The sequence below is a fragment of the Glossina fuscipes genome, unplaced genomic scaffold, assembly GCF_014805625.2.
Source record: "Glossina fuscipes isolate IAEA_lab_2018 unplaced genomic scaffold, Yale_Gfus_2 26, whole genome shotgun sequence".
Lineage (NCBI taxonomy): Eukaryota > Metazoa > Arthropoda > Insecta > Diptera > Glossinidae > Glossina > Glossina fuscipes.
In genome coordinates this window covers 3,411,228-3,423,529 of record NW_023998421.1, presented here as the reverse complement: position 1 = coordinate 3,423,529, position 12,302 = coordinate 3,411,228, and the positions used below count along the sequence as shown (strand labels likewise).

At 33.5% G+C, this 12,302-nt stretch overlaps 1 protein-coding gene across 1 annotated transcript; it reads right to left on the bottom strand.

Annotated features, from left to right (window-relative positions):
* Positions 1-1,326: 1,326 nt before the first annotated feature.
* Positions 1,327-4,343, bottom strand: LOC119635275 (carboxylesterase 1E). Its single transcript, XM_038029994.1, has 3 exons — positions 3,415-4,343; positions 2,896-3,357; positions 1,327-2,837 (listed from the first exon to the last, which is right to left on the bottom strand). Exons 1-3 carry the CDS (start codon positions 4,291-4,293, stop codon positions 2,130-2,132), a joined length of 2,049 nt encoding a protein of 682 aa, XP_037885922.1. The 5' UTR covers positions 4,294-4,343; the 3' UTR covers positions 1,327-2,129.
* Positions 4,344-12,302: the final 7,959 nt, after the last annotated feature.

Here is a 12,302-nt window from a genome sequence, read left to right as displayed (position 1 = left end):
AGTCCTTACTTTCGTTGTTCGATTTAGTCTTAGTCTTCATGACATTCAAATTATATTTTAAGAAGAGCGCGATCTAGCCATAGATGTAAAAAGATCTGGCCGTAATCTTCAAAGTATTGTAAGGATTTCAATGTGTTCTGTCCACATCACATTCTCCGACAAGATAGGAAGATAGTTGCAACTCTCTCGAATTCCTTTGGAGATAAGGATTCAGTATTCGTCTCAAACTTCGTATAGAATTTCTACCTTAATTAAATTTCTCTTTTCTTTTATTATCATCTCTTTCTCAAAATTGTTATTGTTGTTTTTGTCTCCAGTAAAATTATTATTGGATAATGAAGACAAGAATTTTAAGCATTTGAATGAATTGTTGGTAAATAACTTATTTAAGTGCTGCTGTTGTTCTCTTGTTTTTCTTGTTTACTGTTTTATTTTAATATATAAATCTTTTAAATACTCAACTAAAATAATTGAAAATTTTCCCTTTTATTTTGTATTTAATAAAATTTCATAATATACATAAATTTGTATCCACATAAATACACAATTATTGATTTTATTTTATGTTTATTTCATGGCAAACACTTTTTTGATACTTAAATAAACAATTAATTTACTACTAATTGCTTAATTAAGAGTTTTCAGTTAAATCGTTTTGATGATATTTATATATAATTGAATAAAATCAGGATTTACGTAAAGAAATTCAGCAACTGTGTGAGTAAAAAACATTTATATATAAAAATAAAATTAATTGCAAACGGAAACAAACAATATATCGTCACAAGAGAGTTTCTTTTGCAAGTGCTCGTAATTAAGAGGCAAAGAAAAAAAAAAAAATCCCCGAGTATTTTCACTAAAATTCATAAATATTTTTTATGAATCATATCAACACCAAATAGGTGCCATTTGGAAAAATAACCTTTTGCATTTTTCTGATAAACCCATTGAATATTTGATCAAAATGTGAAAAAAATGCTTCTCAGAGCCTTGTGTCTTCTAAAGTTACATCCATACGCATAACGCTCGTATAACCTTTCAGTCCGATCAAATGCACAATGCATCATCTTAAAAAGCATCAATCCGGCTTTTGCTACCGTTGGTACAAATACATCTGTGATCGTTTTCTGACATTGCTGTGATGTGCGAAACAATTTTCACCGCCCGTTAGCAGTTTTTTCAGATACTGGCTCGAATTTATTTCCTTGGTGCAAATAGATTATAATAATAATAGCCAGCAACTCAGCGGTCGTGGGTTCAAATCTCAAGGGCGGTAGAGTTTTTAATAAAGCCGAAAGCCTTTAGATACTAGTGCTTTAAGAGTTTAGTCTTTGAATTCATTCTCTGATTAAATTAATAATAATACTAATAATAATAATAACAATAATAACAATGATACTCGCACTACAGAATAACTTGACAGGGTTAGCATTGCCAACTGAACGCAATTCTAAAGCCGTTTATTAAGATAAAATGTAGAAAACTTTTACCCTGACTTATCAGGGTTTATCTAGGAAATTTAAAAGTGCACTAAGCACTGATTTGTCCCTCAAATGGTGAAGACTAATAACGGTTTCATTTTCGAATTCAGTGAACTTTACTAACTGAGTAGGTAGAACACCAATATGAAGCTTTGCGATTTTAACTTGACGTTGAAGTCCTTAACTAGTCCGTAACTTATTTATGTTTTCTACCATTTGCATAAGGTCACAGTAAACGATCACATACAATCTTCCAAAAAATGATAAGACTAGCAGCTGACATAAACACTTTCCAATTCTTAAAAAATAGAAACAATGATTATATGTAAGCGGTTTCATAAAACTACTTCCCTACTTCCCAAATTTCGCTTTTAACCGATTCGATCTTTTGATTCCTTCATCAGATGCCTGGGCACAATCGACAATATTTATTAACCACAAAACATGTTACAAGTAGTTAAATTAACATGACCTGGATCAGAAAACACACGACACTTGTACGAATAATATTCCTGGACTTGATAAAACGAATTTCTTTCTGATAGATTCGGGTTTTGCAGAACTCCAAGAGTCCAATTGAGCGATGTGATAATTTATTGAAAACAACATACTGCGGAACTTATACCTATACAATTCATGGGAAAAATCTTAACCTAATAACCCTATACCTGAATTTTCTCGGTCAACTGTTAAAGGGCGGTTAAAGAAGCCACCAAATTTATTGGCTGTGTTTGAGCCAGTGTTTAGAATACCCCCCAAATTTGTATTTCCAAAATTGGGTCCTCCCAAATTTTTGCCCAGATTACCTAAGGTGTCTGTAAGGGAAGAAAATATGCTACCCAAGCCTTCGCAACTGATCGAGGTCAAGGGACTTAAATTAGCTCCGAGCACGGACAATTCGCAAAAACGGAAATCATTTGATGTTTGCAGATTTGTGTCCACTTTAAGAAACGGTATACCTTTGCCAGTTACACTTTTAAAGAGACTGTCAGTGAAGCCACTATCAGTTGTCTCGTTTTGTCCAGACGCTGAAGCAAATCTAACAATCATATCGATCATATTATTTCGGACTCGTAAATCATCGGCACTAGTTAAGCGGGTTTCGGGTAAAGGATTACCGTAAATATCATTACAATCGAACATGTAACCCAATTCATCGCCATGCGCTGCTGCAGGTGTATTTGTGTTGTTTGCAGATGCTGATACAATAGGCAGACCACGCAAAAAATTAATACCTTTCGAAACAGTTCCATTATATTCGAAACTATACATAAAAGCCGGAGCAATTTGAGACCAAACTTGGGTAGTTAGAACTGCAGGTAGGTTAAAAAGAATATCGGTAGTAGATTCAATAACCTAAAATATATAACAAAACTATTAGTATATTATGCGAAGACGAATACACTTGCATTACCTTTCCTAAGATCTGATCCAAATTGAAAGTTTCTGGAATTTTGGTAAGATCTTGTAATGAAGGAGTCAAAGCCGAAGTGAGACCAGGCAGCACCGGTTTCGTTATTTGGCCCGTGACTTGATCAAGGCGTAGAAAACCGGTTAACTCTTGTAAAGTGTCGGTTATTGAATTCAAGAATTTCTCCGCCGAACCATAAACTTGGTTTATGATATCCAAATTGAAAGCGTTAGCTGTCTCCTGTTTAGTAACACCCGTTAGTAAAGGTATTGGGGTAAAATTTCCGCTTTTTAATTGTTGCTCCGCTGGAGCTTCAATTAAACTGGGCAAAGCGCGGTGATCATTTTCATATTCAATATGAGGTTCGAATCCTAAGCCACCAGTTAATCCTTTTATCATGGCCCTACCAGCCAAACGTTCCGTTTGTATTTTGGAATCATTCTCAATAATATCTTTTGCAGATTTCTGAAAAAGACTACGTGGTTCAATCTACAGTAATACCTTTGCAAATAATATAATAACCTCTCGCAAGCATTTCACAATTTCAATTTCATTAGTGGTCGGGCAACCATTTATTTCGGCGATTTCTTGGACACTCTGCACAGGCTCTTTGTCGGTAGCATATTGACCCAACGCAGTACCGGACATCGCCATTACGCCGTTAATGTCGCCAGCGCTGCGAGCCGAACGAGACATGGACAAATACATAGCGCTAGCCGCCCCCGAACCATGACCTACGGCTTTCACTTGTTTAGGATCTCCACCGAAATAGGATATATAATCGTTAACCCATCTTAAAGCCGAAGCCATGTCAAACATGGCCAAATTGCCATCAAATTCCCGAGTGCCATCGCCCATTATGCCCAAAGACCCTAAACGGTATTGAGGAGCAACCACTACCACGCCTTTTTGAGCCATCGGTGTAGCATCGTACTGAGCGGCCGAACCGTAGCGGAATCCACCCGGATGTATCCATACTATAACTGGCATGTCGGTAGTTTCATCAGGCATGCGCGGTGTATACACGTTCAGTAGCAAACAATCTTCATCTCCTATAATACGATTTGGATTATATGGATCCGGTTGTATACAAGGTGAACCATGCCGGGTAGCATTTATATCACCAGCCAAACGCTTGTACACTGGACGAGCGTAACGATTAGATCCGGTTGGTGGTTCTGCATAATGCAATCCCAAAAATGTATAAACACCCGTTGCGGGATTGTGAAAACCCTCTACGCGGGCATCACGATTGAACAATCGCGCAAAAATCACCGGATCATCTGGAGGTGGAGGTTTGGAATTTTTCCCGCCTACAATACGTTTTACTCTACTGGCTTCACTCAAGATCAGAGCATAAATAGTTAATAATATTAAGCAATTTCCAAGTGCTTTATACATGGCGACTCTTTATCTTAAATATATTTCCGTTCTCTGCGACAGCTCACTCAAAACTGTTTATAGAATTTTTTCTACATTTAAAAGTTGAATTTTTTATTTTATATTTCATTTATATATATATATGCATGCATACCTTGGGAATTTTTTGTTGTTATTATGTTACTCATTACTTATTGTTTATTATTATCGAAAGTGTGTGATGCACAGAATTTTGATAAAATTGAAATCCAGTAACACTATACAAGAGGAATGCCTGGTCACTTTATATTTTATTTATAGTGTATAACGTGTTAATTGAAAAAAAACTTAAATTGATGATTTAAGTTTGTTGCTCGATTATTTATTTCATATATTTTATACCCATCGGCAAATTAATATTTCATTCTGTTTATCAACATTTGTTTTATTTTATTGAAATCAATTTTTCAAATCGAATATTATTTAATTAGCTCTCCCTAATCATATGGTAGGGTATTGTGAATTTAGCTTTCATTTGAGTTTAATCGTTTTAAACGGTTTTTAATTCCTCTCTTTTTAGTTTATTTTATGGTTGTTGTTATTGCTTTTATTTTATTGCTTTGTAATGTAAGATTTTAAGTTAGAATTTTTTTTGCTAATTTTTTATTTTTACTTTGATTTAATTTTTTTTTTTTGTTGCGCTGTTTTTGTACTTTATCAAATGCTATTTTTAAAATAAATTTATTTGATACTTTCCATTATACAGCGCTCACGATATGTTCGAAAACGTAAGCATAGCTAAAAAAAAAAAAAAAAAAAAAAAATTGTTTCGATAATACAAAGCTTAAAAGCTTGATCGTAGACTTTCTACGTTAAAACTTGCTTTATAATTTTTTTATTATCTGTTTTTGTGCTCATCTCTGGACATTAATTCTGTCATCTTTACCGTTTCGAGTAACCGGTATTAATGATATATTTGTTGTTGATAAAAAAGGTATAAACGCAAAATTGTATTCATATCATGGCTTATGTTTTAATTTACAAAAACCGGTTTCAGTTTAATGATTGGTTACCAAAAATTCACTTGTTAATGACAATTCATATGGAGAAGCATTTGCGATTAAACGGCAAAGGCAGGAGAAAATGTTTATATCGTACATCACTTATGCTGGCGTGGTGCACAACACACCCGAAAAAATTTGAGATAGACGTACCTTTTATGATTTAAGCTTGTCCTACTTGGCCTGTCTGTTCTATATTCTTGTGTTCAACCTAAAGGCCACCATTTTTGAGATAGTATGATGACATTTTGCATACCAACGTATTTTGACCCAAGCACTAACATTATTGAAACGGTCACTTTTTCAACCAGTTCGAATGAAAACAATTCCTATTTCATACGAAAGCTAACTTTCTACTTTATTCAGAATATGAGTTTCGTGCATATTTAAAAGGAAAAATCATATTTAAGGTGATAAATAGTAGTTTCCAGGAAAATCCAGGAATCATCATCTGACTTGGCAGCTCCTTATGTTTAAGATTTTGGTTTGCCTACGTAAAATATTCTTTAGCATTTTTCTAGCAGAGTTTATGTTAAAGATCTCTTGTGAAATCGCTCAGCTCACTTTTTGCTAGAATGGCAAGGTTTTCATAATAATCTTAACAGAAGGCTGGGTTTTTTGCTTCTCCTTTAGCAAAATTACTTGGGATTGAGAGATGTAAGAAAAAATAATATTTAATCATTTAGTCAAAAGTCAGCCACTTTCAGCTAACGGAATAATATTTTATATGATTATAGCTAAAAGGTCGGAGGTTGTAACGGATAAACGCACGTGTTATTGTAACGCTAGCTAGTTCGAACGCAATGGTGGCTTTCACTTTTTATCCAACAAACACTCCGTAGATAGTTACATCCACCGGATGAGCCTACCCACCCTGCCAACCTACCCTGTCTATGGTCCCTTTTGGCTCATAATTTTGGATAGGAGATCCTGTGCTTTGATGCAAGAAGCTCAGTAACATTTACTAGCTGAGCGTGATCTGTTGTAGTTTATTTCAACCAAGGCTCAATCAACACTCACGAACGGTACCAACGAGAACTGATGCGTACGTATGCAAAAGGGCGGACCAAGAGACATGATATCGTGAGTTTTCACTTTGAGAAAATGTGCCTTCATATAGCAACATCTCGTCAAGAAATGTTTGCAGTTCTAGACTCGTCCTGTTCCGCCTTCTCCGCCGTTGCCAGCACACGTCAACCTCTCCGATTAACGAGGGTTTCAGTAGATGGCCTACTATTTGTTCGAAGAATACTTTCAATCTTATGAAGATACCTAAGTACGGGTTCTTTAGAGGTTAATCTTAAAGATGAGTTTTCTTTTCCGCACGAAAGAAAATTATGTAGGAAATTATACTTAAAAGGCGGATAATTTTTCGCCATTATGAATATAGCTTGTCGACATTATAAGAATTGAGAGTTTTTCACAAACTTAACTGTTTTACTTATCTTTGCAATTAATCCTTAAAAAAATCTTTACCTTTCAAAATTTTAAATTTATTTAGTTCGTTTCAAAAGTACCTTACAGTAATTTGCTAATAAATGCTACATAATGTCTTAGTATTAAATTTCTAATACAATTGCCGTAAAGTTTCAAAAATGTGGATATACTTTATCATCACTTTAATTTTTAAGAAACATCTCTAGACATGAATTTATTCTAGAAAAAGTAGTATAGTTTTAAATAACTTTTATTTGCGTTTCGTTTACATACATGAAATAATAAATAGTGATCCCAAATACACGTATCTATCCATACATGCAAATAAATACAACGTTGATCGTAAATCCGGTACACTAAATATTACACTCATAATATACGAATAAGCGTAGGAGCACACAAGCTGGTGTAATATCTAACAACAAATATTGTAAATAATTCCAGAGAAAAGTTTTATCTTCTTTGGAAGCATAAAAAAGAAGATAAGAAAGCAAAAAACCGGATAAGGTGCATGTTGTGCATATAGACTTTGTATGTGTGGGTAAGCAATTTAACAAGAAAAGATAACAATACTGTGCACAAGTTGACAGGTTAAAAACTTACCGTACCCGTACGCACACAGATACCCATATGCAAACATACACAACCACATATTGTTACCTTAAATATATGTATGATCACTTTAAAACTTTATATAAAATATACGTGCGTGCACTCTCTCATGTACAGCTTCACTGCACGAACAAATAAAGCTTAAAGTGAGATTGTCATGCATGCACATACACATGTACAATGCTTTATCGAGAAAACCTATATAGGTGTGTGTGTGTGTGTATGTGTGCGTGGAAAAAGGATTTATTTAAAAGCAAATGTTTGCTTGCAATCAAATTTACTACAAAAGAATTTGCGAAAGAAAAGAAAAAATCTAAAGGAATATATTGAAAATGAAACTGTCAACAACTAAAGTAAAATGTTGGCAACATGACAAATACAGCCACCAAGAAAAAAAAGGGAAACAAAAAACAACATTTTTTTTTTTTATATCTACGTTCAATATTTTCGTAAGACAAATGCAGTAATGGGTAACCCAAGCGTATTTTATCAAAAGAGTGTACTTGCAATGGGTTATATTTTTGATATTTAGGAAGACTGATTATGTAACTTTATATCAAAGGTAAAAAGGTTTCGCTAGCTGGTGGTATTCTTCGACAACAGCTAAAATTAAAAAATCAAATTCATTCGTTTTATCCTCTTACGAAATTCGCGCACTTATTAAAATGAATCCGCAGAAAAACTCATCGAATTTTTGAGAAACGAAATTTTTAAAATGGAAAAGCCACTAATGATGCTTCATATGACGGCGTCATAAAATGCAGTGGGGTTCAGCTGGCGATTGGCGAAAAAGCTGACAATAGTTCGCGGAAAGAGAACATTGCACGAAATTGTCACAACGAAGTTTAGGATTGGTAACTTCCTTGTAAAAAGTGTATTAGTGAATTATTTACGAAAAGAAAAGTCAAGTTTAATTGTAACATACGAAGAGACAAAATCAGAAGACGATAAAAAAGTTGGTAAATGTAAGTTGCTGTAAGTTAACCATTGCAAATAGATCTTCTAAGATTCGTAAACGAAGGCTACATTGACTTAAGAAGCCGCAATCCAATCTCAAAAGAAGCTGAATAGCAATTTGGAAACGCAAAGGGGCATGTTACGTTGGAAAGCATTATGGCACAGGTGTCAATCAGAAACCTGTAGTTGGTGTAGTTTGATCTATTTTTATATATCTTGACTTCTATTTTCATACGTGATCGATTTTACACTTTCAAAATCGATGGAAAATAATATCGTTGTACAGTAAGCTAATGTGTAAAATTTGAATTTTGGGCGGTGATACCACTTTTTGAACCCTCTTTCTAACATAAACAAGTCTTCACTTGGCTACAACGTCTAATTTGTAATGTTTTGTAGGATTAAGAATAATTATTTCACACATGAATTTACTGTGTTAAATTTAGATGACATTAGTATATTTTGTGTGCATCTTCGTCACCACAAGAATTCCAGAGAAAAATCAATCTTTAACGAGAAGAAGCAATATTTGGTATTTAATGAGGAAATAGGCGACGGTGAATAATTTGACAGACAAAAAAGGTAAAAATAATATATTGGCTACCAATACATACCCTAAACCACTGTGCTTGAAACAGTTGTTCGTATAACGATGCTTCAAATTGTAGGAAAAGTACTACATAGGATAACATTCATGAAAATATTTCAAAACTTACAACTTGTAAATAGAACTGAATGTGCAGACGGGCGGATCAACAGCTAAGCTTAGATGGACTCAAAATGTGGTGTAATAAAAGATGACTATATCCCAAGTTCTTCTGGGTGTTGCATACGTGCGCACAAATTTAATCTAAATGGTATAGGGTATAAAAATTAATTACATTTTGGATTGTCTTCCTTATTATATCCTCTAAAGAAATCATTTTTAGATTTTCATTTTCTCAATGATGTCTTTTCGCGAAGCTTTCATGAAAAGAGAAAAGAATTTCGATTCCGAACTTGGAATCACAATTTATAAATAGTTTTTTTTCTCTATAAAACACTGGCATTGTTTAGTAGAGTATTTGTGCTATCACTGTAATCATTCGTACGACATTCAATGTCGTTCAAAAATTATTTGAAAATTTATTGAATGTTTAAATATCGTTACAACCGATTTGTAGGTAAATAGTTTCATTACATACAAATGTATTCAATTAAATGGTAAATTCTCGCAAATTGTACGGCAAATTGGAATCAATTTAAACGAATTTTCCAAAATGTTGAATTGTGTGAGTATTCAATAGTTTTAAAATGTATTGAAAATTTAATTTGAAATTCAAGAAATGAAATGAAAGCAAATATAAATAGACAATTATAGAAATCCAAGCATTCGCTTTCCATATGTCATACGTGCATCCATAGCCAGAATGCAGTGCAGTTATGCATCAATTTGCTTACATTGACAATTTGTAATGTACGTAATGCTCAAACATCACAAAACACAAATCGAATTAAATTTCCATGTTGCACAAAATTTAACCGCGTTTATACCTTTTTTGTGTAAATGTGCGCAGAAAACAAAAAAAAAAAAAAAACAAAACAAAAAATATTGCAGTCGTCTATGATCGAATACACTATACTTGCACGCTGCCTTTATTTTCGATGAGCTCGAAAAGAAAAATGAAATTTTAATACTTTATACTATTGAGTGGGCGTGGACGATATTTTCCATTTATTATAGATGTCATTGAAGTGTGTGGTATAGGCTTGTCTTCGAGGACGCCTGCACGCTAGCACTTCCGGCATTTTTGTCAACTGTCAAGTCGATATTTTAATAATGTAAGCGCTCGTGAGAAGGTTTTCTAAAGACATAGAACAAACATACGCACCGGTAAACATGCTTAATTCAGTTCAGCATTCGATACTGATCAAGAATATATGCATTTTGCATGATGTAGCAAACGTATTGAAAAAGTGAATATATGCGCCTAAACTGCGATGATAGATATATATAAAAATAGACGAAGCAAAGCTTTGTGTTGATTTGTTGTAATAGCGATATGAACTTACATTTGACTGTCTGAAAAATGCGTTTGTCAGCTTGTGTACGTAAAGCCATCTGGTAACTGCATTTATGGTTAGCAAAATGACTGTGAATGTGACGCTGATTTTGTAATCATCGCACAGCATCCGTTGTTGTCGCGGTTGCAAGCATTCCATGCACTCAGCCATTAAAACATTCACTTTCGTTCTTCGCTGCCTCTGTACTGTACTATAGTCGATTGGCAAAGGAAAGTAATGTATGTATGTTTGTATAGATTTTTGGATAGCGAGAAGGCGTGCGCCGCTCTATCATATCGTCATGATATGCAAAAATTGCAGAACATATTGACGGTAGCATAAAAATATTTGGAGCAGAAAATTGAAATTGGAAATCGAATAAAATATGGGTACACATGTTGCCGATTGCCATTAACTCATTTCCAAAACACATATGAACACACACACACACATATATATGTGAATAAGAAGAGAAAATTTATAAAGACAGAGGAAATTCGTAGGATTTTAACATTTCGATGTGCAAGTTACTGTCGCACTGTAAGTTGGAAAAATTAACGCCAACGAGTAAATGAATATTACCCCATCTCATCCCAAGTATTTCTGGTGCAACGACATGCATTCGTTTTATTAAACGACGAAGAATTAAAAAAGAGAAGTGAGACATTTTTAGATTATTTCTATTTTCTTGTCTTTATTGCGAAATTGTGATTGATCGGGCTACAGCAAGTGGGACCAAGTAAAAAAACTATTATTTTTTGAAAACTGCCACGCCTGCATTGTATTCTTAAGATTCTGAAAAAAATCTTTTCATGTGTTTTAACACTTACGACTTTCATATGTAAAAGCCGAACATTAATAAAACGTTTGTATAACGTAATGTAAAATACATTAAGATATGTCGAAAGTCTTCAAAGCATTAAATTTTTTTTTAAATCGATTTAGAATTTTTTGTGTATAGAAGAGATGTATTTTGGGTTCGGGTAATGACGGACTCACACACACACGCGCACTCCCACTCACAATGAAATTCGCGCTTTCTGCAACCTTTTGACATCGTCATATGGACCTATGTTTTGAAAATTTTTTACAACGGGCTTGTACTCTCTTTGATTATTGGACTACACATTTTGTATGTATAATCATTTTCCTTGGGCAGATGTATGCAGCATGGAGATAAATCTAAATTTTATTATAACGAGCCTACCGAGCCTAAGCGTGTATCTCCGCATGTCCGCTTGTGATATTTCGATGAAATTTTTCATGCCCATGTGTTTTGGTGCAAGAATCGATACAGAATAATTTTCTGATGCCTGACCATGTATTTTTGTACATAACCTATAGGTCGTTATTTTTTTCGATATTTTAATGTAATTTTGTTCGCTGACGTGCTTTGACCCAAGGACAAACTCTATTGAAAATGATTGGGATCGGACAACTTTTTCGATTACATTAATAACTGCACGTGGTGTAGGGAATTTAATGACGAGTCTTGGGCCACTACAGTGTTTTTATTTGTTTTTAATTTGACTTCTACTTATTTCGTCTGTAATTAATAATAATAGTAAATAATAATAGTAAAATAATAATGTGCTCCTTTATATAGATATATATGATATGAGTACAATGGACATTAATAGTATCGCAAATATTGACTTGTTGTATTTGTTTTCTGAACGATTGCAATGACATTATAATAATTATATATAAGAACTTAAGCAAATAATTTCCAGGGGATTTTTATTAATAATGCACACATACAATATATATTTGATCATTTCAATTAAAATTGATAATTATTTGTAATTCATGAGTACATCAAATCTCAAAACAATTGAAGTAGAAAAAAAAAAAAAAAAACAAAAATATAAAAAAATATAAAAATCAGCTATTTTTCACAGCATTTTTCATTGGAATGTTCATATGTATTTACATATATTT